At 55.2% G+C, this 26,753-nt stretch overlaps 1 protein-coding gene and 1 long non-coding RNA gene across 5 annotated transcripts; one reads left to right on the forward strand and one right to left on the reverse strand.

Annotated features, from left to right (window-relative positions):
• Window positions 1-220: 220 nt before the first annotated feature.
• USP2 (ubiquitin specific peptidase 2) lies at window positions 221-25,923 on the forward strand. Of its 4 annotated transcripts, none has more exons than XM_027563479.1 (13): window positions 221-426; window positions 8,567-9,384; window positions 21,380-21,430; window positions 21,949-22,072; window positions 22,225-22,336; window positions 22,437-22,547; window positions 22,706-22,770; window positions 22,963-23,066; window positions 23,154-23,234; window positions 23,369-23,447; window positions 23,629-23,736; window positions 23,905-24,025; window positions 24,171-25,923. In XM_027563479.1, the coding sequence occupies exons 2-13, from the start codon at window positions 8,608-8,610 to the stop codon at window positions 24,256-24,258; spliced, it is 1,821 nt and encodes a 606-aa protein (XP_027419280.1). In that variant the 5' UTR covers window positions 221-426; window positions 8,567-8,607; the 3' UTR covers window positions 24,259-25,923. The 4 variants fall into 4 exon arrangements, with proteins under 4 accessions (XP_027419280.1, XP_027419279.1, XP_027419281.1 ...); XM_027563478.1 differs by lacking the exon at window positions 221-426 and adding an exon at window positions 2,437-2,544; XM_027563480.1 differs by lacking the exon at window positions 221-426 and adding an exon at window positions 5,019-5,115.
• LOC113905753 lies at window positions 8,358-17,543 on the reverse strand. Its single transcript, XR_003514727.1, has 3 exons — window positions 17,288-17,543; window positions 9,850-10,040; window positions 8,358-8,444 (listed from the first exon to the last, which is right to left on the reverse strand). It is a non-coding gene; the product is annotated as an uncharacterized LOC113905753 (long non-coding RNA).
• Window positions 25,924-26,753: the final 830 nt, after the last annotated feature.

The following is a 26,753-nucleotide window of genomic DNA, read 5'->3' on the forward strand; positions in this document are numbered from 1 at the left end:
TCCCGTCGTGTCATATTCAGGTCCAATTCATGTGCTCCAACCATCCGCTCCAAGCTCGTGTGCCTTTTCTCCACGTGGTTCTCTGTATATGTCGGTCGCCTGGGAGATCCTGGTCGGGCGGGGCCCTGGTGACATCACAATAGGAACAAGCCAATCGCCGTGACGCGTCTTGGTGACGCAAGACGCGAGGTGTGGCTTTGCCGGCCCCCGGCGCAATGAGGCAGCGGCCCGCTGGGTGGCGCCGATTTCCCGGGGAGGTCCTCTCTGGGCCCCCGGCGGAGGTGGGGTAGAGGCGGACAAGAGCCGAGGCCAGGGAGCCCTCTGCGTCAGCGGCTGTTTACTGCGCCGCTCCAATACCAGCCGGGACTCATCCGTAGCTCCATGCTTGTGCCCGGCTCGACTCATCCATCCTCGGAGAATAGGCAGGTACGTGCCACCTGTCGGAGACTGGGGAAGGGGGGATACGGAGGGCAGTGCCGTTTGAGGCTCTGAAAGTGAGGTGTCAACGACCGCCTGGGCAAAATGGGTACTAGGAATGTAGGGCAAGTGCCAGCTGCGCTGAGGATCTCCAGCTGTGGGTGCCAGTTGTGTGTGTGAGCCGACAGCTCAGGGTGCCAGGGAGAGCCATCTGTGTGCTGATCAGCGTGTTCTAAGGAAACGCTGCTTGGGCAGGACCGTATCTCCGAGCCCTGTGTGGGATGTGGCGGAGAGTGATGCCTGGACCCTGACAAACCCCTCCCCACGTGTGCGTGGCAGCTCTTACTCCCTCCTCTCAAAGCTCCTGGGGGCTTGTCTCTGGTCAGTTTGCCAAAGGGGTAGGGGTGGGGGTGGGGGGGTAGTAGTTAAGTGGAAGAGGGGTAGATTTTCCACCAATCCCAAACCAGAAAGAGGCATCTTTGAAATTCTCACCAATCCCAAACCAGAATTAGGCACGCGATGCTTCAAGGCAAGTAACTTATACTCAACAGCCTAAGGAAGTCCTGGCCAACCCATTCTGGCTGTCCTCTAAGGAGGAGCATCTACCTCCTGACCTGGCCGCTCTTAGAATGGGACTGAGCTGGAGATCCTGCCCATGCTCATCTCCCCAGGCACAGGCAGGAAAAGGTCCCCAGAGTCCGACATGTACAGTGGAGGAAAGGAGAGCTGGTTGGGCTGGGGTTGGAGCAGCCACCATTCCTTTGATGCTGTAGATGATGCCAGACTGGAGTCGGAATGAGGACTGGAATGAGGGCTGGGGACGAGGGCGTCCTCTGAAGTGCATCGTCAGGACCTGAGTTGAGTCAGTAGTCTCCGCTGAGACAGGGTGGAGGCACCATCCCGGGTACTCCCAGTCCCCAGGGAGAGCCATCGAGAAACAGGAGAAACAGCCTGGGAGCTGACAAGAGCACCAAGGTCCGAGAGGTTAAGAATCCTGCACCTTCCTCCTGTGACCCTGCCCAGCCAGCCTGGCTCTGTAGGCTCGGGATCCTGAACACTCCTCCAGGTAGAGTGGAACCACTCCAGAGCAGCCAGGCTTGCTCCTGGTAGCCTGGGGGAAGCTACACTTGCTATACTTTTCTAGGTAGAGAAGGAAAGAGCCCAAGTGAGCCTGGCCCCCCTCTGACGGGTGGACTGCACATCTGGGAATTGGGCAAGCCTCATTTGCCTTGCCAGCTATGGGACACAGATCAGCTCGGAAAACCATGGCAGTTTTCTGACATGAGAACAGAGCACTCCCACGGGCTGGCCTGGAGGAATCTTTTCTCCCTAGCAAGGTTCACCCGACAAATGCTACCACTAATTATAAGTGGAAGTATTCGATATAGTAGTAGTGATCATTTATTGAACTCTTACTGTGTGCCAGGAAATTAACAAGCATTATTTAATCCTTACCTCCATGAGGTATATCATTATTATTACTCCTGTTTTAAGACTAAATAAGGTTTGGACCACTTAAATGACTGCTTAAATGTCTCCGAGGCAATAAAAAGGAAAGACTTGGAATACAAGCCCAAGCCTAGAAGTCCATTGTAAAAGAGTTTGAACTGGAAACCTGAAAGAGGTCCCTTCTGCCTCTCCCTGCCTCTGTGTCCTTGAGCGAGCTGCTGTCTGCCTCCAGGTCTCTTCCATCTCAAAGCTAAAGGAGGTGGACTGGGGCTTCTTCTTCTTCTCTAGTTCTGTGACTGACACCTCCTTCTCCGTATTTTTGCCTAATTCCACCCCCATCCCTCTACCCTCTTTCCAGTTCTGCTTCCCCTTGAATCCCCCTTCTGTTCCATTTCAAAATGCTCCCTGCAAACAGTCTCCTAGGATCTCCTTGCCTGGCACCCACCTCGAAAGGGAGGGCCTGCCACTGCCCCTTTAATTCTCCCTGGGCTCAGAATGCCAGCGAGTGGAGCTAGCCATCTCCATGAGGTCAGATAAGATACTATATATCGAGTCAGTAACCTGAGCCCCGGATTACCCAGCCCAAGTCAGACTCCTGCTTCTGGCCTTGCCACTGCACTCCCTGCCCTGCCGGGGAAGGAGAAGCCCCCAGATCCTGCCCAGTGTCCCCGGACACAGGTCAGTAACTGTCCCTTTGGTATCCGAACTTCACAGGGCCGTTGTCCAGAGGGCCCTGGACTGTCTGTTTGAGGGATCCCTGTCTGTTTGGGGGAGCATGTGAGAGGCCACCCCACCAGGCCTGGGAGGTGCTATGGGCAAGACCCAGGGGCAGGACCAAGGGCTGGGAGGCCAGGAGGAGGAAACTGAAGCCCTGGAGGAGAGGGAAGGAGCCTGGGGTTCTCCCCTGGGGTGGGGTTCCAGGAGAGTGCCTGGGACAGTCGTGGTTAGAAAATAGAATTTAAGAATTCCAATATTGCCTGGGGGCCCCATATCTTTGCCTTTTCTTGGAGGTATATGCCCACCCCCTCCCAACCCAAATGAAGAACCCTGAAGAGACACTGCCTTAAGCCCACCCACCTCTTCTCCTCCAGGTGGAATTCTGGTTTTAATCTCCAATCTCTTATCTTACCTCTTTTGCCCTGTCCCAGTCCCCTTGAGTAACTGAGAGGGACCCAATCCCCTTGATGACCCCTGGCCAAGGCATATAAGGCACTAAACTGGTGGGTCAGAGGGTGCCAGCCTGAGAGGTAGAGCCGCTAGCGGCAGGCAGAGGCTCCTGAGCATCTGAGAGCAGTAAACAGAACTCCTGAACTGTGAGAGCACAAATATCCCCCACCCCAACCTCCCCCTCCGCCTACATCTCACTCCTGCCAGGACATCCCTCGACGTAGGGGATGACGCTTGTGTCTAGGCAATGTCCCAGCAGCTGGGCTTGTGGTGGGAAAGTGTAGATGGAGACAGGGCCCCTCTGTCAGCCCACTTTACCCTTCAAGGTCAGCCGTCTCAGTGCCTCATTCCGATGTTGTTAGCAAGCAGCTTTGGGAAGCTCTGAGGTCACCCCTGTGACGGTTCCCAAGCACCTGTGGGACTGGCTGGGATTCCCTACTCACCTGTCTCGGACACAGATAGGAGGAAAGGAACTAAACCCCGCTGAGGTATATGTCTGAAGCCCAGCTAGGGGCTTTCTATCCAGGCAGTGGCAAGGCCACAGAAGCTGGCGTGCCTTCACCCCAGACAGGAGAGCGGATCTGGGCAGAGGGGGGCCGTGAAGGCTACTGGGATGTTGGGCATCACCCATCCCATACCCTGGGGGCCAAGAGTGCCTGGCATTCCTGGGGAGCAAGTCCCTCCCCTGGCTGGGCAGGTTAGGGAGCCCTTCACGTGAGCAACAGGAAATGACAGTGGCTGACATAATGGGCTGGTGGCCCCAGGAAGATAGGCTTCATTTTAAGCCCTGACTCACCTAGTCTGGGTACCCTAGGGAGTGGGCCAAGCTGCCGCAAGAGTAGGAGGTGGGGGACATGCAGGAGCTTGGCATCACGGGTGAAATGGAGGCCTCCTGGACCATCTCTCGGCAGATCAGCATTGTTCCGGGGCTCAGGTTGCGCCTGGCTTCGCTTTCGTTTGCCTGCAGTGGAAACTCGAAGGGCAGCTCCTTTGGGAGTCTGTACCCGCCATGCTGTTTTGCCTAGACGGTGGACACCTGGACCCCCTCACCCCATGTTGCAGGACCCCCACCCTGTGCCAGCTCAGGGAAAGGCCAGGGAAGAGAGACAGGGGCGATGGGTTGGCTTCAAGGTAGGCGTTAACAGACAGAGCCCGGTAGGTCCCAGTCCCAGTGTGACCCCGGGGGATCCACACCACCTCTCCAAACCCTAGTGTCCTCATCTGCACACGGGAATAATAATAGCACCTGTTGCTTAGGGCAGTCATGAGGATTAAGTGAGTGATTAATATGCGGTGTCCCAGAAGTCTTAGTGCTGATTTAAGCTTTAATAACTTCAGGAATATGAATGCTAAATGCTTCACTTGACTGTTTCACTATTTAAATATCTTGTCTATTTGAATGAAAGTATTTTGAATTTCAATTTAATGTTTAAAAAAATTAAACCTTCAAATGACGTTTGTAAGCCCGGGGCATTGGGAAGGCTGTCTCAGTGTTGGACTTTGGGCTGCTGAAAAATGACAAGCTGCCTAAGAAGTACCCAGTGGGATGCCTGGTCCAGGGGTGCTCTGTACCTGCTGGCGGGGCGATGGCCAACTGGTTACCTCGTCCTTTCAGGAGGAGAAGTGCCTCCATACCTCCCAAGAAGGAAAACTGAGTAAAGCGAGAGGGAAGCAAGGGAAGCCTGGCAGAACAGGAAGAGCCAAGGGCCCTGGTGAGCCTGCACGGACAAGGAGGCTGGCAGGAAGGCTGCCCCACTGTCCGAGGTGGCGGGCACCTGGGGAGGTGCTGCCTGGAACCGCATGCCTGTACTTGCCAGCTCTGGGTAAACAGTGAAAGGAGTCAGGCAGCAGGGGCCCCACGCTGGGCAGGGAGGGGCACGGGGGATCACAGCCAATCGGCTGGCCTCCCACTGCCCCATGAAAGGGCCATTCAGTTCAGGCCGTTCCTTTGGCAACGAGGAGACTCGCAGCCATGTGAGTGCCCGTCCTGTCCCTGTCTTGTGCAGCAGAGCTATAGCCAGGGCCCCAGCCTGCTCTCCCGGCCAGGGTGCCTCCTACAGCCTCCAGGGAGAGCCACGCCAGGTAACTCAAGGGGCACCAACCCAAGCCATCTGCTCACCTGCAAGGTGCTGGCACTGTCCTCAAGAGCGAAACTAGGGGTTGGGGGAGGAGACAGGCATGCTCCAGGCCTCAGCCGCAGCGGGGACCCTCTCCCCAGACAGAGGAACTCGGTGCCAGATGCCAGCACTGACAAGACAGCTTCCAGGGGGCTGTTAGTGGTAGGGAGGCCTGTCAGCTGTCTGGCAGATTGAAGCAGACAGGAGAGCAGTGTTTAGGAGCCCTCCCATGAGTGGTGCGGCTCCACTCCCGACCCCGATCCTGCCCAGGGCGACCTGTGGGCCATCCCAGGGCTGTCTGTCCCTGTCTGCTGTACCTGTCTGGCCCCAGCACTTCTGTGTCAGCAGGGCCAGGAGAGGTCGCAAGCTTGGGGTGCTGCCTGCAGAATACCAATTCCCCCGAGCTGCAGTGTTGGGGGAGGGGTAGAGAGACCCGTGGGGAGGAGGCAGGAGTTCAGGCCCTTGTGGGGGTAGGGGGCATATCTGATTGGCTGCTCAGTGTCCCAGAGCCCAGCTCCTGGGACCTGGAGTCTCTGTGACTTTGAATTATTGATGGAGCTCTCCAAAGTGAAATAGAGCAGGACTGGTCCCACGCCCCCACCCCAAGCCTCTGCCCGTCTCCGCCCCTGGCCTCCTCAGCCTTCATCCTCTTCCTCCCTTGGACCCCAGGATGCTAAGCAGATGGGAGGGAAGCTTGTGGTTCCCCCAGCCCTGCACCAGGCCCTCCTCCTGTTATCTTTTCCTAGAAAGGGGTAAAAGTTGTGCTGGCTGTGGGAACACGGCTGGTTGAGGGAGCCCCCAGCCAGGCCAGGCGGGAATAAGGATGGATGATCATTTATAGGCCAGGCCTCTCTGACATTGCCCTGGACTGAAAATGGCTGGAGGTCTCTGGCAGAGTCTGGAAGTTCTGGCCTGGGGCCTATATGAAAAGTGCCACCTGCTCACCTCCCACCTCTGCAACCTATCCCATACCTTACATGAACTGAGTATCTAGAGCTCTCTGCCTAGCACTCAGCACTTGGGGCTTGGCACCAGGTCCCCTCTGCCCTAATGAGCTGGGCTACGGCCTAGGGCAGGCTGTAGGCTGCCTGAGCCACTGACTGCCAAACAGCTAGATTCTGCCCACGACCCACTCATCTCACTAGGAGCTGCAGGGAGAACCCCGATGCCCAGGGCTGCGGTCAGAGCCTGGCCCGGCCAGGAGACAGTCAGCCCCGACATCATTATAGGCCTACAAAGGGAGGAGCCGGGCTGCCTGGCAGGGCTGGGAGAGGAGATAATAACCACTGTCTTTGTTGAGAGCTTTCACATGTTATTATCTCATTTATTCCTCGCAACAACCCTGTGAGGTAGGAATCATAATGATGATTACTATACTGATTTTGCAGCTGAGGAAATTGGGGCTCAGAGAGATTCAATGACTAGGGCAGAAACACCCAGCTAGTCAGCCACAGGGCAAGACTCCTCTGAGAGTCCTGGATGGCTCTGCACCCCCACCACCCCAGGAGCCCCCAAGAGCCCCTATTGACCCTCAAGGAAAATGAGAGATCTTTCTTACTCCTCCTTTGCCCTCCGGCTCCATTAGAGATAAAGCCTGCAGGTTTACGTGATGGAGGGACTCTGGCTCGCCACGTGAGCCTAAATTTGATGGGGGTGGTGAGTTGAGGTAAAGTGGGAAGGGCACTGGGCTGGAAATCTGAGAGACATGGACACGAGTCCTCGCTCTGCTAGTATGTGGCCCTGGGCGAGTCAGTGGCACTTTCCACTTGTACAACGGAGAACATAAGATGGATGACCCTTCATCAAGTGGACACTCTCATATGCCCCCGGGGGGTGGGGGTGGTGGATGTCCTAACCAGTCTTAATTGGCTACGGCATGCACTTGGACACAGCTGACTCCAAGTTCCTGAAAAACAGCTTGGGCAAACCTCTTACTGTTTAGTCTGAGTAACAGTTGGAGGATGTTGCTACAAGTCCTTTGTAGCAACAATTAAAGCGAGCTTGACAGTGCGGGCCGGTGACAGGTGCAGTGCATCTAACTGATGATCACCCTTTTTTCAGCAGAGGGGAAATCTGGGCTAGATTCCCAAATCTGATGTCTCCATGGTGAGACCTGGCTCTAGCTGTTTCACATCGGTCACTTTGGTGTCCTCTATGTAAAGCGTGGTCGTGGCTGTCCACTCCCTAGGCCCGCGGGAGGGTTCAATTGGATGATGTATGTGGAAATGTCCCCTTTCACTTGTGGTAAAATATATATGATGTTAAACTTAAAATAAAAAAAAAAAGGTCGACCCATTTGGGCTTTGAAAACTCAATTCAGAGGTTCTGTGTTCCTTCAGCAGATCCACCCCAGCTGCAAGGACTGCGGGTGGAGGTAAGAGCGCTGCCTGCAGTGCAGGATCTTAGCCTCTAGGGGGCCCCCTTTGCACAAGTCATTATCACTATCGGTTTGCTGTGGGTACTAATAGGGGAAGCCCTGGGAGGCCACAGGGCTGTAACTCCACTTAGAACTGAAGGCTTAGGTCAATGCAGAGGGTGGACTCTACCACACGAGGATCCCCCACCGCAGCAGGTGGACATGTCCAGGGAAGCACTCTGGGATTGGGTCTGGAGACTGAGATCAAGCGTTCCCCTCAGCCACTCATCACCACCACCACCTACACCTAAGCCCCTTTCCTCCTCTCATGGGCCTCTTGTTCCTCATCAGGTATCTGGCTAAATGATCCTCAGGTCATGCTGTCTAAACAGTGTAAGATTCCCAAAAGATTGCTCCCAAAGAGGGGAGCAGTCTGAACTCTTGGAATGTCCAGCAGTTTTTAATCCAGGAGGTGAGGGCGGTAGCATCCCTCATGTCGGGGGTGCCTGCAGAAAGAAGCCAAGGAGAGGAAGCACATGGGATTTGGGTTGGAATACTATTGGGGGCTTTTTTGTTTTTGTTTATTCAGCTGCACCGGCTGTTAGTTGGGGCACATGAGATCCCAGACCAGAGATGGAACCCAGGGCCCTTGCATTGGGAGTGCGGAGTCCTAGCCACTGCACCACCAGGGAAGTCCCTGGAGTACTGTTTGTTGCTTGAAGGGCTGCAGAAGTGGAGCAGTCCCTGCTCTCAGGCTGGGGGCCTTGAGGGGAGCGTCCAGTCCAAGTAGTGCTGAGACTGATCACCCGTGTGGTTTATGAAAGCCTGCTCAGCTCTGGGGCTCTCCCTGAGGTATGAATGCCTGGGTGCGTGGAGACCTGCATGCCGGTGCGCACGCACATGCAGAGGTGTGTCCCAGTGGTGGGCCAGTGGCTTTCCTGGAAACAGACAAGTGTGGCCCCTGGTTGAGATCAAGCCACTGGGGGATGGAGAGCAGGCACAGTGGGAGCAGCCTGACCCCCTGCAGGGCCTTCTGACAACTGCTTTCCTTGTCTTTCAGCCCATGAGGCTCCCAGTCCCCACCGAGTGCCGCCCTGAAGGATGTCCCAGCTCTCCTCCACTCTGAAGCGCTACACAGAATCAGCCCGTTTTACAGATGCGCCTTTCACCAAATCAAGCTATGGCACCTACACTCCCTCCTCCTACGGAACCAACCTGGCTGCCTCCTTCCTGGAGAAGGAGAAGTTTGGTTTCAAGCCCAGCCCCCCCACCAGCTATCTCACCCGTCCCCGTACCTATGGCCCCCCCTCCATCCTGGACTATGACCGAGGCCGCCCCCTGCTGAGACCTGACGTCATCGGGGGTGGTAAGCGGGCTGAGAGCCAGACTCGGGGCACCGAGCGGCCTTCAGGGAGTGGACTCAGCGGGGGCAGTGGATTCTCTTATGGAGTGACCACCAGCTCCGTCAGCTACCTGCCTGTCAGTGCCCGCGACCAGGGGGTGACCCTGACCCAGAAGAAGTCGAACAGTCAATCAGACCTGGCCCGGGATTTCTCCAGCCTCCAGACCTCGGATAGCTACCGGCTGGACTCTGGGAACCTGGGCCGCAGCCCCATGCTGGCCCGCACGCGCAAGGAGCTGTGCGCCCTGCAGGGCCTGTACCAGGCGGCCAGCCGCTCCGAGTACCTGGCCGACTACCTGGAGAACTATGGGCGCAAGGCCAGCGCACCTCAGGTGCCCACCCCGACCCCTCCCTCACGAGCCCCCGAAGTCCTCAGCCCCACCTACCGACCCAGTGGCCGTTACAGTCTGTGGGAGAAGGGCAAGGGCCAGGCCCTTGTGTCCAGCCGCTCCAGCTCCCCAGGGCGAGACACCATGGTGAGTTTGCCCCGGGGGGACCTGGTGATGGGCTGGGGAGGAAGCCACTGATGAGGAAAAGGGCTTCCACCTTGACCGACGATCGCAGGCAGAGGTTTTCCTTCCCAGGCCTCACAGTGGCTGTTCCTATAGCCCAGGTGGGGACGAACCAGGGAAGTCATCTCAGCACACCTGGTGCCCTCGTGGCTTGATGTCTTTGCTCAGAGGCTCTCCCACTCTCCCCAGGAAATGCACTTCACGACCTGTGCACTCGACAATGGCCCTGCACTGCTCTTGGAAATGCCCAGCTACCCTCACATACACTGCAACTCTTATCCTGGGCTTTCCCACCCAACATGCCTGGGGCCCCTGCAAGCCCTGCCCCATCCTGGACTGCATGCTGAGACCCCCAGACCACCAGTGTGCCCTGTGGTAAGAGAGGCCCCCCGGCCCTGACTGCATCTCTTCTCCTGCTCAGGCTTTTACCTCTCAGTCCAGAGACATGGCTTAACGTTGGGACGTAAGACATCAGAAGAGGATCTTTCCTCTGATGGATGCTGCCTGGCTCCGGACCAGGGGTCTAAACAGGAGTAGTTCTCGTGTGTCTTTGGAGAAAATGGTGCAGAACTTCTTGTCTAGGGCTTTAGATGATCCAGTCTCTTTCTACTCCAATGTGCCTGGGTTAAAATAAGGGAAAGAGGCTCTGCTGGAGACTTGAGTGAGGGCTGGCATGACCCACCCACATCTGATCCCTGACACACCTCTCCTGGGGCACTGACTACAATTCTTCCTTTTGTGTAGTCATCAGTTTACCCATTAGGTGGTGAGCTTTCAGAGGATGAGAAAGAAATCAAATCTCCAGATCCCTCAGTATGTACCTAGCTCAGTGTAGAATTCAGCTGGCCTGCGTATCACATGGATGGTTGACTGGATGGATGGATGGGGGAGTGAACAGATGTATGGGGGAATGAATGGGTAGATGGGGGAGTGAGCGGGTAGATGGATGGATGGATATGAGTGGGTCTTCAGAAGGACAGGCAAGCAGATGGGCAGGAGAACTGGGTGTTGTGTCCTCTTCGTTACTTTATGTACCCTTCTACTGTTAGGACACGTGGCTTTTAGAAACAATAGCTGTGCCATAGCAAGAAATGCTGTTTAGGGGACTTGTCCAGAAAAACGGAACAGGGGTACAGGATAGGGGCGGCGCTTTGGGACACAGACCTTGAAGCTTGTCAAAACTAAAGGTCCTGAGAGGACAACTTGATAGCACTGTTTAGAGAGTCTCAGCCTTGCTGGACCCCCTGTGAAGTGCCATGGGAGATGCAAAGGCTGGTGCCTCCCAGAACATTCGGACCCTGAGAAGGCAGGGCTGGCTGCGTTGGAGGGCTATAGTGGACAAGAATGGCAAACAACAGAGCTGGCCTCAGAGACACGCTCTTGGGGGACACATACTTGGGTTGATGCGTGATTGGCTGGAACAGGTCTGGTGTTGCTCATCTCAGGGGCCATCAATCAGAAAGCGGCTCTCGATGGAGGGGCCTGGGTGTTAGAGGCCTCTGAGGGGCTCCCTCCCTTTGTTCAGAAGGACTCTTTATGGGGCTTAATCCCTTTGTTTATGGAGCTCAATGTTCCTAAAAAGTGGGGTCTGCAGACTACTTCAGAATCATCTGTGCGCTGAATTGTCTGGGGGCCCCATCCAGAACCCCTGGAGGCAAACTCTCTAGGGATATAGGGCCTGAGACTCCTGCCCTTTTTCACAAGCTTTTCAGGTAATCTTCAAGCACACTGAGGTGTGAAAACCTCCCCTCCACAGACTAAACTACAGAGCGGGTCTCAGCCCCAATCCCCTGAGAGCAGGGCCGCCTCCTTCCCACACAGGCAGATCCCAAACCTCCCTGGAGTCTCCACAGCAGACACCCTGGCCCCAGCCTCCTCCCCCAGGGCCAGCCTGAGGGGAGTTTTGCAAGAGGACCTCAGAGGAGTGGGCAGGTTGACCCAGGGCAAACTCAGCCACTGTAACATCTCTTTTTCCCTGTCCAGAAACAACCCACAACACACAGGAGTAACCAGCAGCCCTACAACTGAGCTAGTGTTTCACTCTGAGCTCTTCCTCAAGGAAAAGGTCGTCTGAGTTTTTCTGTAACAGAAAAACCCACACGAATTTCCTGGTCAGCTCAATACTGCCAACTGGGAAAGACCTTTCTTGGGCTCAGTGGGGTAAGACCTTGATTTAATCTCACTCCTCTCCCCTCACCACCCTCACCCTCGCTTCTGGTGCTGATCACATCTTGCTGGGGTGAGAACCACGCTGTTCGTGGGGCCTGGACCACTTCTTTCTAGAACCAGGTCCAGTTTCTTTTCTGACCTCCCTCTTCCCATCTCATTCATTCATTTTATGGTGTTCAGCTTACTAGCAGCGTAACCTTAGAGAAATGCGTGAACTTCTGAACCTGTTTGCTCTGTAAAACGAGAGCAATCATAGTTCCCACTTCAGAGATTGTGGTGTGGAATCAGAGGTTGTGGTGTGAAAGGGCTTGGCACTTAGTAGGTGCTTGATCAACATCAGTCCTCCTTTCTGCCTTCCAGGTGCTTGGGGTTTGAGGGGGGAGGGGAGCAGGAGAGATGTGAGCTGTGGTCCCTGCCCTCGGGGAAGCTTGGGGAAGTAAGTTCTAAAAATAGTTGCACCGGAGGCCGCCCTAGGTGTTTTTTTAGTGTCATAGGTGATGGGAAAGGGAGAAGGTCATCCGAGGCTGGATGAACAGTTTGGCCGCTGGAAGAACACTTTGCCTCTTTAACCTTGGATACCTCTCATCTGAACTGTTGCCTCACCCATAAAAGGGAGTGGTCATGCCTGCCCTGCCCACCTCCCAGGGATGTCATGAGGTTCAAAGCAAATCATGGATGCAGGGGAATCTGTAACCAGTAAAATGCAATGGGAGAGCTTCCTTAAACTCCAGGGGGAAAAGGTGCTGCTGGAAAAGAAGGGGCCTTGGCAGCTGACTGGAGTGGGGGCGGGGACCACCGCCGGGAGGAACAAAGCTGAGAGTGCATCCTAGGGCAGGGCCCTGGGTGAGATCTGACTCCTCTGAGGCAGCCCTGGCCCTGGGCTCTCTGGGCAGCTGACCTGAACTACAGGTCAAAAGAAGCAGGACCAACGGGGGGAATAGAACAGATCTAACCAGACTCAATCCTCCTGTTAATAGTAACAGCCCACATGAACTTGGAATATCACAGACTCAGCTGAGCTGAGTGAAGAACTGGTGGAGGGGGACAAGAATTCTGAACACCTCCCGTCCATGGCTGGCTTGCTTAAGCACCAACAAGATGCCAGTCCACGGAGTGCGCACTGTCAGCCTAGGGCAGTGAGGGTGCCCTAGACCCCCCTTCAGACAGATTGCAGGGGAGTTGTATGTTGGTTCAGAACTGGTTTTAAAAAATAAAAATAAAAAACCCTTCACTACCCACAGTGGGGGCTTCAAGCCAGACCAGGTGGGTTGGCCCTGCAGAGAGCCAGGGTCCAAGCCCCCAGCTTGGCCACATCCCCCCTCCACTCCACTTCTCTTGTTCCCCTGGGCCTATGGAAGGACAAGCTGTTCCCACTGAGCCCTACCAGGGCTGCGCTTTAACCCCTACAATCCATGCTAATCCTCAGCTCCACCCACTCCAGCTGCTCTCTCCCCTGAGCCCTGGCAGTGCTGCCTGCCAGCTTCAGCCCTGCGCTCACCCTTCCCAGGGCACCCTCTCCTCTCCCTGAGAAGAGCTGGGAGCTGGCCCAGGGCCCTCCAGAGCACAAGTCACGGGCTGGGCACCTGCTACTCAGATGCGGAGCCCGGCCCAGCCTCTTGCCCTCACACGGCCCCCACACCCTTGCCCTCTGCCCTGGGACCTGTTGCTAGGAGCAGTCGGCCTGGGCACCTGGACTACCTAGATCCTATTTGCCCCTGGGGGGGCTGCTGACTCATCTCACAAAGCCTCGGGTTCCAGCTGTTCAGTGACAGGGAGATTATATAAGATGAGGTCATGTGATTTTCCTCTTGGGTGGGACTTTGGACTTGACTGCTGTCAAGCGGTGGGGGGAAGGGAGGAGTTTTAGTCTGAAGTGGAGGACAGCGGCGGCTGTCCTAGGACTCCTGGGTGAGAAGTGTGACCTTTCCCTCTGTCCCCGGCCTTCTCACTGTTTATTCAGCCACAGTGAACTGCATCCCTGCTGTCCTGTTTGTCCAGCTTGGCAGCCTGAGACCCTGGGGCTTGTCCTTACCCACAAGGCCACCTGGAGGAGGGCAAACTTCCTGAGGGCCTGAAGCTGTGCTCACGGCCTAGGAAGGTCACACAGAGGGGTCCCATGGCAGGACTGATCCTAGCTGCTGAGAAAGAAAGGGCAGTCGTTTTGTAGTTTGTGGTCAGAATCAGCAAGACGCTAATGTCTCCAGGCCTCGAAGACCGGCTATGGGCTGCGACCTGGCTGGTGGCCTTGGAGCCGCCTTATCCAGGCTCATTTTCTCAATCAGTGCCCAGCACCATGCTCCCTGCTTCCTCCTCCACCCCCACTCTGGGATGGATGTCTCTGTGAGTGAGTTCAAGTGGCATGGGGGTGGGCTCAGCAAGGCAGGAGTTAATCCAAGCCTAGCAAAATGTTCCCTGCCTGTGGGAGAGCCGCTCCACTGACCATCCTGCTGCAGAAATGAACATCATGTTCAGGGCCCAGAGCTGCACACGTGGTTCCCTGCACCCTCTCACCTCAATGGAGACGTAAAACTGGCACCCCACACAGAGACATAAATGAGAGAGGGAAGTGTGTGGGCCTCTGGAATCCAGCTGGTCCAGACCAGACTGCCCAGGGGCTCCAAGCAGCACAGAGCTTTAGGCCTCCTGGGGTCTGAGTGATGCAGGAAGGAGGAGCTTCCCAGGGACCTCGGTCCAGCTGGCTGGCCCTCCCTCCCCAAGGGCACTGGAGGGCTGAGAGCCGAACCCCTAACGAGGACCCTGAGCCCCCACCAGTTCAATCAGGCCGCCAGTCTGTCCCGTCTTGCGTGGGTAATTGCAGGTGCGTGCAGGAGCAGGGTTTAAGCCGTGTTTCTAAACCTGGGACTGGGCTGCCCACTAACAGCTGAGAAAGCAAGATATTTGCAGTCTTGTCTTCACACAACTAAACCTGACTTTATTTAAATACTCCATCCGTGCCAGGGGGGATTTGAGGGAAGAAAATACCGCCAGGGGAGGCAGGCCAAGCACAGGGTCTGAGAAATGGCAGTCTTGGGCTCCAGCAAGGAGTTCTGCTCAGATTAGCTCAGTGTGTTTGAGGCAAAAAGTCACAGAGCCAGAGCCAGATTCAGATCCCCGAAGACTGTCTGCTTTGCTCATGCCACTTCAGGAAACGGCACTGAGGAGAAAGGGTCTCTCGGGGTCTCGGTTAGTTGAGAAATGACCACAGTTCTTCATGGCCGGGTCCAGCAGCCATCACACCTGCCTGATGAGACTGGACCCCATTTGAATTCTCTCCAACCAGACTTCTCAAAGGGCACCCATGAAGAGCCTTCCCCAGCTGGGCCTCCCTGCTCCCAGCAATGCCCCTGACCTCCTACATCCCAGGAAAGAGGGAGAGAGCAGGCTGGCAGAATGCCATGATGTCCCCAGGGTAGCTGGCCTACGTCATGGGGAAACAAGCCAAACAGTCCAGTGGGTGGCCGCCTGACAGCACTTCCTGCAAATCACTTACTCAACATGCAAACCCAGACTGACCCCACCCTCTGAGGCTCAATGGGACTTCCAGCACTGCCTGGTCTGGCCCCCTTTTGTGATGAGCTCAACACCTCTATTAAGCACCCACTAAGAGAACTCACAGTCCTGCCCTTGAGGTATCAGTGTGATGGTACAATCAACACACAAGCTCAGACCATTTACAGAAGTCTTAGAAACATGTATTGAGAAGGCAATGGCACCCCACTCCAGTACTCTTGCCTGGAAAATCCCACGGATGGAGGAGCCTGGAAGGCTGCAGTCCATGGGGTTGCTGAGGGTCGGACACGACTGAGCGACTTCCCTTTCACTTTTCACTTTCACGCATTGGAGAAGGAAATGGCAACCCACTCCAGTGTTCTTGCCTGGAGAATCCCAGGGACGGGGGAGCCTGGTGGGCTGCCATCTATGGAGTCGCACAGAGTCGGACACGACTGAAGTGACTTAGCAGTAGCAGTAGAAACATGTATAAGACAAAGATAAACATACTAAGACAAGTTGGTAAGGTGGAAACAATGCTAGAAAACTGAGAGTAGGCAGTAATGGACTGTTTACAACTTGGAGTTCATTAGAAAAGGCTTTGTGGAAAACATGAGTTTTGAGCAGAATTTACAAGGAGATAATTGACAGAGAACAGGAAGGGCATTCCAGAATCTCCTGGTAGTTATTACTAGCATGGGTTTTGCTGTAGGATCCATCTGGGTTCAAAGCCCTACACTGCCATGTACCAGCTTTGCAGTCCTGGCAAGTTGTTTGACCTCTCAGGGCTTAAGATCCTTCATTTAGAAAACAGAGGTAATAGTTACTGCGTCACTGTCACTGAGTTGTTATGCAAGTTAAGTGGCATAATGTATATAAAGCGCTCAGCAGTGCCTGGCATTTAGTAAGTACTTCACTGGTGACAGTTTTGTTAAAGGAGAGAAGGCATGTGCTAAAGCAGGTTGATTGGCAGCAGGGATTAGAGAAGAGTGAGGGTGGTGACCATGGTGCTATCCAGCCTATGGACCACGGCCTCACAGACAAGTCTACCTAAGGCTTCCGGACTGGCTGGAAGAGTCAGGTATGTCAGGGCAGGGGAGTGATGTGATGAAATGCAAGCCTTGCTGCAGACAGTGTGGGACTGGCTCAGAGGAGTGTGGTTAGGAAGAAGGAGGCATGGAGGGAAAGGTTGTTGCATCTTGTCCAGGGCCCAGCTTTGATCCCAGCAAGGACAGTGACTGGAGATCTGCTCTTCTAATGTCACTTACCATCTAGGAAGATGCCCTGAAGCCCCTGCCTCCTGCCCACTCCTCCCACCACCGAGGTGGGAACACGGGGACGACCGTCTGTGCTCCTCTCTCAACAGCACAAAAGTGCTGTTCTGTGGGAGGCCTGGGGTACAGCCATACATGTGTCCTGGACACATGCCCCATGTGGCTGTGGTTGTGTGTGCAGTGCGCGTGTACATGTGGGGATGAGCAGGCCAAGAGGAACAGAAGGAGGCCACAGATGAGTAACAGCACACACTGCTGCCTCTCAGAGTATTTTTAAATGCTAAAAATACTGGCTAAAAATAGCCGTCAAGCTCCAAACAAGATACTTTCTCCAGGCAGATTCTGTGTGGGTCCCTGATAGGTGAGACGGGTGGAGCAGCAGGAATAAAACCCAGAGACCTCTGATCTCCGACCACTGCTGCCCTTAGGGTCAGAGAAGGACACTCCCCCCAACACACCAACTGAGGACCAGTTTCCCCACCTGCTGTGACTTTCTTCCTACCTCCCAAAAACAAATCAAACTCTGAGATTCTCAGAGAGATGGAATTGGGTAATTGGGTAGATGAGGCCAGAAAAAGGTTTCTTCCTGGGGCCAAAAGGGACAGTGACCTGTTGTCATCATGTAAAAAATCTAGGCATTGCCTTTCTTGATAGTGAGCCAAACTAGGACTGGAGGGAGGAGGGGAGCTCGTCCGGAAGCCGTGGAAATCTACCTTTGGGTCCTCTTACCCTCACGGACAGGGAGGGTGGATATTGGGCTCCAAGAAGGCCTGAGTCGTCCCCTCCCACCCACACGCCCAGAATGTTGTGCAAAAGTTTGCGCGTGGGTGCATTTTTTCCTGAAAAAAATGAGTACAGGGCTTTCATCGGGTTATCAAAATGATCTGCAGCCCTCCAAAAGTCAGGAATCTTTCGCTGCCTTCGGGGAAGCTCACCCGCTGACACTCGGCCTTGGAGACGTGTCCTCTTTGGGCCTCAAAGGCAGTTTCTCCCGAGTCCCAACCCCGAGGTGGTTCCCGGGCTCCGCGCTCCGGTCCTGCCCGCCCGGGTCCGCCTGCCCCCGGGTCTGCAGGTCTCGGTCGCGGGCAGGCCCGCCTGGTCCCGGGGGTGCTGGGGGCAGCCGGGCCGGGGGTGGAACCGCGGGAGGCGCGGAGGCGCGGCCTCACTCCGGTCCGCGTGCCGGGAGCCGGGGGCGGGGCCGAGTGGGGGCGTGGCCGGGCCCTGGCCCCGCCCCGGCGATGACGTCGCGCGGCCCGAGGCGCCGGCGGGGCCCCCAGTCGGCCGGAGAGCGAGAGCCGGCGCCGGGTCGGTTGGCGGCTCGTGCCAGGGAGGTTGAGGTGCGGGAGCGCGCGGTCGGCCCGCCGGAGCGGTTACCGCCGGGCGCCGCGGACGGCGTGCTGTGGCGGCCTCGCTGGCCTGGGCGTCCAGGCCGTGGGACCTCGCGGTACTCCCCCGCGCCCTATTGGCCAACGTTAGGCGAGGGGCCGAGCCCGCCGCCCGCCCCCCAGCATGCGCACCTCGTACACCGTGACCCTGCCCGAGGAGCCCCCCGCCGCCCCATTTCCCGCCCTCGCCAAGGAGCTGCGGCCGCGCTCCCCTCTCTCCCCTTCCCTGCTGCTCTCCACCTTCGTGGGGCTCCTGCTCAACAAAGCCAAGGTACGCGGGGCCCTTTTCCGGGACCCTCACGCCGAGGGCTGGGGTTCTGCCTCCTTACCGGGGTGCCCCACTCCCGCCCCCTTCCACCGCGCGCCCGCCCGGCCGGGGCACAGATTCTTCCCAGCCCCCTCCCCTCCTTTCCCAGGGTCTCCCGACAAGGAATGCCCCCTCCCCAGGTGATCTCACGCTTACTCGCGGCCCCATCCCCCTCGCTGAGGTCCCTGCCCCCCCACCCCGAGTCCCCCTGCCACCTCCCTCTCCTCGACCCCAGCACCAGGTGGCTCTTGGGCTCGTAATTCCTGGCACCTATCAGGACAGGTGCAGAAAAGCGTAACCTTGACTAGATCTCGGGGTGTGAGGGAACGGGCAGCTCGCTGGACTCTGCGGGTGTGACTCCTTCAAGGCCAAAAGCCAGCAAGAAAGGCTGGTGCGAAAGGGACCGCCTCCCCGTCACTCATCGCAAAACGCCCTCTCCCAGAGGGTGGGCAACAGGGGTCCTTTGACCCCGCGAAGGGCAAAGGAGTTGCAGACAGGGAAAGAGGTCAACGTCCCTTCCCTCCCCTCCCCTCCCCTCCCCAGTTCAGCTCAGTGGGCACTGGATCCCTTCAATGATGTAGCCGCCCCAGAGTGATGCTGGGGCTAAAAGCTGGGCATTGCCCCCTCGGGGAAGGGAGAAGGGGCCAGAGCTTGACAGATCTTACGTAACAGCACAAGCTCCCGTGTTGGCAGTGCGTGCACTGCCCCGTGCCAGGGCCACACCAGGCTCCTTGGCTGCAGCCAGGACTCATGGCTGACCCTCATGGCACAGGTGAAGTAAGCCGGAAAAGCCCTTTCCTGGGGTCTCAAGTGTGAAGACACAAACCTCCATCAGCCTTTCTTCTGTGGCCCGTGTTCCCAGATGTTTCCTCCATGTTCACATAGCAGCTGGGCTCTTGCTCCTTCAGTGGGCGGTGAATGCTGTCTGTTTACTAGCCATGGAGGTGGCACCTGCCTTCTAGAACAATGGCTGCTCCTGAGTCGAATTAGGTCTTCTGATGGCTAATTTTAAGGAAGTTTTTGCCCCGAACTTTTCTCAGCTCTTTGCACTTGAGCTCCAGCAGCCCAGCTGGAGTCATTTCCTTCTCCTGCTGAGAGGCTGGTGTGCAGGGTCTCTCCCAGCTTCTCCAGTTTGGGCCTCTCCCTGTCAGCCCTGAGGTAGGATTGTTTTCCCCGTAAGAAAGGTCACTCCTGGGACATTTTGTTCCCCTCTGGAATGGAAACTGCTGACTTTCCCTGGAGCTCCTGATTTCCTATTCATGGCAGAAGAATATCTGGCTGGGCAGAGAACAGCTCTGCTCTCCCCTCCACTCCCACCCCCTGACTCCTGATACCCATCCGCCTTCTACACAGAGTGCTTGGAAATTGGCAGGCACTTTCAAGCTCAGGAAATTTTAGACAAAGGCACAACCCCCACCCCCAGAATTAAGAGGGTCCTGGCGAAGAAGCCTTAAAGGAGCCTCCCGCATCTCTCCACTAGCCAGGCCAGACATAGGGTTAGATTCTTAAGGATAGTAACCTCGATCATGACCTGTTCTTCCTGACCTGCCCTCCGCTGGTTCAGAGAGAGAAGCGTCAACACCACAGGAATGCTTCATTAGAAAGATGCCTCCAGCCTCCCATTGCCGCACCCCCATTGGTGCTGCGTGACTGCTATCTCAGTCGAGGGCCCACTTTGGTGGACAGTTACAGTCACCAGCGGTAGAATGCTTTGCTTCTGTGGTCTATTTAGACAGATGTTGTCTGAGGCATGAGGGGCAGGTGGGGGAGGGGCGCGGGGTAGAACTGATAAAGCACTGCTGGAAAGAGGTGTTCGAGTGAGTATTCTAGGGGAGGAAGAGCAGGTATGCAGGTGTGGGCAGGCTTTAATATTTAGTTCCAAATGAGCAACACAGACTCAGTGTTTCTGTTGAGCCCCAGGTCTACTTCAAAACGCTGATAAGGTCTTTGTCCAGGGAATTATCTCTATTGTGGCCCACTGACTGGAACATCAGGGTTTAGATTGTCATACAGGTAAGATTTAAATGTCATGTTTGGGACCACACACCGCTGATCTTCAGTGATGCTTGTACCCCACCTGCTGCCAATAGGCTTTTCTTTCTAGCTGCAGGTGGACAGCAGGTCCGCCTGCTGGGTTTAGGTATTTCCCTCCCTTCCTGTGAGTGTTAGACCTGATAACTGGCAAGAAGGGATCGTCTTTCTTGTGGGGGATCAGCAGGGCAATTCCTGAGAAAAGCCCTCCCTCAGCCTGCCTCTCCCCACCCCACCCCCTTATGCTGACAACCTCATGGGCTTTGAGCTGCTGACAGCACACGGCATGAGTAATTTTAGCTGAGTTATTTCAGGCTCCTGTTCTGATCAGGGTTGAGCTGGCCCCACGCATGCCCCAGCCAGTGTTGCTCCAGAGTTGCCTGCTCCCAGGTCTCCTCCCCAAGAAAGAGGGTAGCAGGCGCATCTGTATGCTGATGCTTTAACCCTTTGAGCCGAAAGGCTATCTGACTTCTTGGAGGTTGGACCAGGATTAGCCAAGGGACCTGGACAAACAATGCTCAGAGTCCTGTTCACTCTCCCACCCCCTCACCAGCCTCCACAAGAGGTACAGGAGCAAGAGCAGCACCTTCAGCCAGGTGCTGACCTCGGCTTGGCCGCAGGCTGCCATCAGAAGGATTCCCAGCCAGTGGCCGACCAGGATGTTGAAACCTGAACCAGGCAGGGAGGATTCTCCCAGGCTCTATACAGCCCTCAGGAGCTGAGCTCAGCTGGAAGGAATTCCACCTGTCTCTGGCAGTTCAGAATGGCAAGCCGACTGGAGTTTTTCCCCAGCTGAAGATCTAAACTCAGTTTAGATGTTTTGTCATTGAACTTTTCAAGACCTCCATGAAGCGCTCATTATGACAGCTGCTTTAGTTATCAGACATCTCAGAGTACAAATGTAGGTCGTTTGAGAGAGAGCCTGGATTTGGGACCTGAAATTTGTCAGAATCAGGTATATGAATTCCTAGTCTCTGGCTTCTAATCTCCAGTCTCCAATATGGCAGAGAATGAAAAGTATTAACATAAAAGATGGGGGGTAATTACATGTTAATTAAAGAAAGCAAAACCACATAAGTCAAGAAAAAAAAAGCAAAATCTTGAAGAATGTTTTTGTCCTGTGTTGAAAATGACAGGCATTCCATACCCGCTTTCCTACAATGTAAGTAGATTAAAGTTAAAGAGAGGATCATGTGTACGGCCTAAGGCTAGTGGCTACAACTGGCAGAACGTTGTAGAGAGAACCTAACGTAGGCCAGGCCTCTTCCTTCAGCCTGAATATGCCTCATGTTCTTTGCTTACAGAATTCTAAGAGCGCCCAGGGTCTGGCTGGTCTTCGAAACCTTGGGAACACGGTGAGTTCTCCCCAGCCCACTTCTTTCCTGAGGTGGGACTCAGTCCCATCTCAACTGGGACTATCTAACCAGATGATCCTGGCTACAGCTAACTCCCTACCCCCTAGGCCAGTTGGTACCTGCCCTTCCTGGCTGATGTTTTACAGAGTTGCTGGGCTCTGCCTCACCCCCACCCCAGCAGGAAGCACTGCTAAATGGGAGTTGCCCTTTTAACTGATACCTTAGTCACTTTCCTGGATCCTTCTCCCCCAGGACATCCATCACTTCCCACCCACTCTGTCCAGCTGCCCTACACTCTTTTGCACACCTCTAGTAAATAACCAGTTACTTCACCCGTGCCAGCAGTGGGGATTTGCCTCACTTCAACACTGTGACTTACAGAAAGAGGAACTTGAGGCTACGGGAGGCTTGAGGCTCACTTGTAGGCCAGGTGTACCAGAGGGCTCTGAGTGTTAGGTAAGTAGACATGCCAGCCAGGGGTCTTTGTTCCGCTGCTGACGTCCAGTGGTCTCCCACAGTGCTTCATGAACTCCATCCTACAGTGCCTGAGTAACACGCGGGAGCTGAGAGACTACTGCCTGCAGCGGCTCTACCTGCGGGACCTCAGCCACAGCAGCCGTGCTCACACGGCCCTCATGGAAGGTGAGGGCCCGGCCCTGCACGCTTTTCCACTTTTTTACATGCTTCTCTCCCATTTCTCTTCCTCTGGCTTCTTTTTGTTGGGACTCTATAGAATACAGAAAATGGCTCAGCTATCCTCCACGCCCCCCTCTACCCTTTTCTTCTTCCTATAGAGTTTGCAAAACTAATCCAGACCATATGGACCTCATCCCCCAATGACGTGGTGAGCCCCTCTGAGTTCAAAACCCAGATCCAGAGATACGCACCACGCTTCGTCGGCTATAAGTAAGGGCCTTGGGGACGTGTCCCTCCCCAGAGTGGGTGGCAGCAGTAGCAGATTCGAGGGACCAGAGGTGTCGCTTAACTCCCTTTTCTTCACGTTCAGTCAGCAGGATGCTCAGGAGTTTCTTCGCTTCCTTCTGGATGGGCTGCATAATGAGGTGAACCGGGTCATAGCGAGGCCCAAGTCCAACACTGAAAACCTCGACCATCTGCCGTAAGTGGGAGGAGAGGGCTGGGGCCCGAACCATGGGAACTTCTTTGGGGATAATGATTTCAGAAGAATTTTGGATATTAAGGATTTAGATGGCTAGGCCTTTACACTTATCATGGTTTGAGCTCTGACCCAATTGCCTTCCTCTCTCTGGGTCCTAGTGATGATGAGAAAGGGCGCCAGATGTGGAGAAAGTATCTAGAACGGGAAGACAGTCGGATCGGGGGTAAGTGCAGGCAAGGGGAGCGGGCATGGGTTGCCTGCCTTCCCTGTTAACTGCTTGGCCTGAGCAGAGCATGAGAAGCCCATCCTCTCAGGACCCCTCCAGCTTCCCAGTGCCCAGCCCCCAGGGGACTGAGGTGGGAGCAGTGAGAAAGGACCCGTGGCCTTTAGGCGTCGTGTGTCCGTCTCTTCCCAGATCTCTTTGTTGGGCAGCTGAAGAGCTCCCTGACATGCACTGATTGTGGCTACTGTTCTACGGTCTTTGATCCCTTCTGGGACCTCTCTCTGCCCATTACTAAGGTAGGCACCCCTCTTGCCCCAGTTTTGAAACTCTTGCTCTTACCCTTTCACTTCGTTGACCTCTGACCCCTCCCTTCTTTCTCACAGCGAGGTTATCCTGAGGTGACGTTAATGGACTGCATGAGGCTCTTCACCAAAGAGGACGTGCTTGATGGCGATGAAAAGCCGGTATGTCACCCTCTGTGGCAGTGAGGGTGCGTCTCCCGGAGTCCTCTTGGGAGCGGAGCAGCCTCGGAATTGCCGCACTCGGCCTTGGCCTCACCCATGAGTCCTTCCCAGCTCTGTCCTGTTATGTCTTTCAGACGTGCTGTCGCTGCCGAGCCAGAAAACGGTGTATAAAGAAGTTCTCCATCCAGAGGTTCCCAAAGATCTTGGTGCTCCGTATCCTTCAGATGGTCAGGGCAGGGGCTGACATTAGAGAGTGACTGGGGGCCGGGTGAGGGCCAGCAGGGTAGGACAAGAAAACTCGCTGGGCTCTCCCCTCCTCTGCTTCCTGAGACTGTAGTCGCCCTCAGGGGCTGTCTCCTGTTCTGACTCTGTCCTTGACTCACACCAACACCAGATCTGAAGCGGTTCTCAGAATCCAGGATACGAACCAGCAAGCTCACAGCATTTGTGAATTTCCCACTACGAGACCTGGACTTGAGGGAATTTGCCTCAGAAAACACCAGTAAGTGTTTCTGAGCTGGAGTCTGAGCTGCAGATGGGAGGCCCCGAGCTGGTGGGAAGCGGCTGAGGAGAGAGAGGTGGAAGCTGGGAGGAGACGCAGGACTGGGAGGGCAGAAGGGGAGGGCGCAAGGGACACCTTGGGGCTTGACACCTCAGGCTTCCTCTTCAGACCACGCTGTTTACAACCTGTACGCCGTGTCCAATCACTCCGGAACCACCATGGGCGGCCATTACACAGCCTACTGCCGGAGCCCGGTGACAGGCGAGTGGCACACGTTCAACGACTCCAGGTGAGCCGGGCCTCGGGCGGGGCTCCCAGCCGTCAGACACCCTTCCCTCACCCAGGAGCCGTCAGAGACGGGCCCTCATGCTGCCCTGGCTGCGCGTCCCGGGCTCCCCAGGCCGCCAGGCTGACTTGTCCTGCTCTCTCCGCAGCGTCTCCCCCATGTCCTCCAGCCAAGTGCGTACCAGCGACGCCTACCTGCTCTTCTACGAGTTGGCCAGTCCGCCCTCCCGCATGTAGCAACGAGGAGCTACATCCCATCCTCCCTTCCCCGTGGTGGCCCCACAACCTAAGTTTTTTTAAAAAGACCAAAAAAAAGGCAAAAAAAAGTCCTGACAAATAAGAGGAAAATAAAGGAAAGTGAAGCTGCAGAGCAGGAGTTGCCGCAGCCTGGCCGGAGCCGGGAGTGGGGAGCCCGGTGCCCCAGAGCCCCGCCTGGTAGGGAAGATTGGCAGGACGCAGACCGAGCCAGCACGGTGCCCTCGGCTTCTCATGTCTGCATTTGTAAGCGCGTGGTTCTTTTCCCGTGTGTGATAAACCGCAGCCCTCGGTGGGGAGAAGATCCTTGTCCACGGGCCCACTGGCCTCGGCCCAGCCCCGGCCTCCCAAGAACACAGCGCCCTCTGGAGCCTGCTGGGAGGATCGCCGCCTGGAACGCCGCCCGTCTTTACCTGGACCCCGCTTCACCATTCCAGGAGCAAGAAAAACACCCATGAGCCAAGAGCCCTCTTAAGGCTGCTAACTCCAGGGGGACAGATGAGGGGACGTCTTTGAAAAAAGCTGTTTTTGATTTTTAAAAGCCCAACTTTTTTTTTTTTAATTATCGTAACTAAAGTTTTCAGACTGGAGATGCTCTCTTTCACACCTCGTCACAGCTGGGATGTTGTGCTGGTCTTTTTTTTTTTAATTCTACAAGTACAACTTTTCTAGTGCTAGCCCCCAGTGGTGCTAGGTGGGAGTTGGCCAGGCCCAAGCACAGCCACAGTAGACCTGGGATCTGACAGGTTTGGTGTTTTTTTTTTTTTAATGTTTTGGATGGAATCTAGTTGCCTCCAAGAATTGTGCCTTATAGTGTTTGGGGACCAGGGGGTAACTGCCCCTCCCTGAAATATCCCTCAGCCTCTTCCCTTTTCCCCAGTGCCATGTCCAGAGCTGCCAGGGAGCTCGGGGTCACACCCACAGCCCCTGGCTCGTTTCGCACTGCAGTGAGGTGAAGAGAGTAGGTAAAAGGAAATTCTTCTGATAGTGTATCAAGTTCTTCCCGCCAGCTTCCTCTAACCCAGCCCTGGTCTACTCCCCAGCTGTTGGAAGGATAGCACGAGCCCCTGACCCTTGAGCTTCTTTCACCTTTAATTTATTCCCCCTTAACTTGCTCCTTCTCCCCAGCCTCCCTGCCCCACCCCCCTTCTCAGAGCCTCCTGACATAGGCCCTTTGGACCGAGTTTCTCAGGGATGCCCATGCCACCCCCAGCTCCCCTTGGCATCAGTCTGCAGTTCAGCCTGGGAGCTGGAGCCTGGGTGTCTGGGGACATCTTGCCTCAGTTGTATGGTTCTTCCCCATGGGCTTGATTTTGCTCTTAAGTTGTCGGGCAAAACTCTTGTGTTGTCCCAGAGAGAAAAGCTGTTCAGCACCAAGGCCCAGAGCTCTGTGCATGGTGCACTCTGCACACCCACACAGCTGGGCCCTGCCTGTGCCCCTCGAGGGCAGAACTCTCCAGTGCTTCCAGGAGGCAGCAGAATAAGACACCCTGAGTCTAACTGGCCTGACACCCTTCTCCAGGGAAGAGCTGTGAACCTGAGCCAAAGGGCTGGTGTATACACTTGTTTACCGTGTAAGCAAGAGTAGATGAATGTGTGATGTACAGTGGAACCTTGTACAGAATAAATCATAGCTTTGAGAAATAAGCTGATAAGTGATGGACTCTTGATTTGGGAGAGGTCCGAACCCAGGAAGCGCTCCTAGCCTATCAGTGGCCAGATATTTTACTGCTTCAACCAGGCTGTAAATTCCAAGTTCTAGAAAAAGTAAACTACCTGTTCTAGAAAAAGTAAACTACCTACTTTTTACTCAATTCTGTTTTTAAAAAAGGCCAGAATAGTACTTACTTTGAACACGATATTCCTCATCTGGATTCACTGACATTTTAACTTTTTGCCACATTTGTTTATGTATACACTTTACTCTTTGGGGTGAAACGTTTAGGGGGTGAGGCGTCCTATTACCACTTCTGAACACCTCAGCGTGTTTCTCCCATGTAACCACAACCCTGGCTTCACACGGAGGAAATCACCTCTAACAGACGTCTCTCTAAATGGTCTGTTTTTTAACTGCTGGTATGGGCACCCTGGTGGTTCTCTATTGACAATTCAGGTCCCTCTACACACCCATGACGAGCCAAGACAGGTCTCCAGCAGAGGCTGAATACAGACAGCACGGTTTGCTCTTAGAGCAGAGTGGCCTATGCCTGGGTAGGGAGTGATCAAGGCCTGGTCCTCATGTGAAACATCTCAACGTGCCCCACTAATACCTGGAAACAGCTGTGTTTACATTAGAAGTGTTCTGTACTGTTTTCAAGACATCACCAGATTAAACTTCTTGGAGGAAGGACCTCCTTGGCACCCCCAGGGACTTGGTTCCTTGGGTTTTCTCTTTTTCTGTTCAGATTTTCCATTTCTATCACCGATCTAGAACTTGGGAAACTTAAGTCTCCACCAGTTGAGCTTAGAGTGTCTTA

Source organism: Bos indicus x Bos taurus, chromosome 15, assembly GCF_003369695.1.
Source record: "Bos indicus x Bos taurus breed Angus x Brahman F1 hybrid chromosome 15, Bos_hybrid_MaternalHap_v2.0, whole genome shotgun sequence".
In the NCBI taxonomy this organism is placed as follows: Eukaryota; Metazoa; Chordata; class Mammalia; order Artiodactyla; family Bovidae; genus Bos; species Bos indicus x Bos taurus.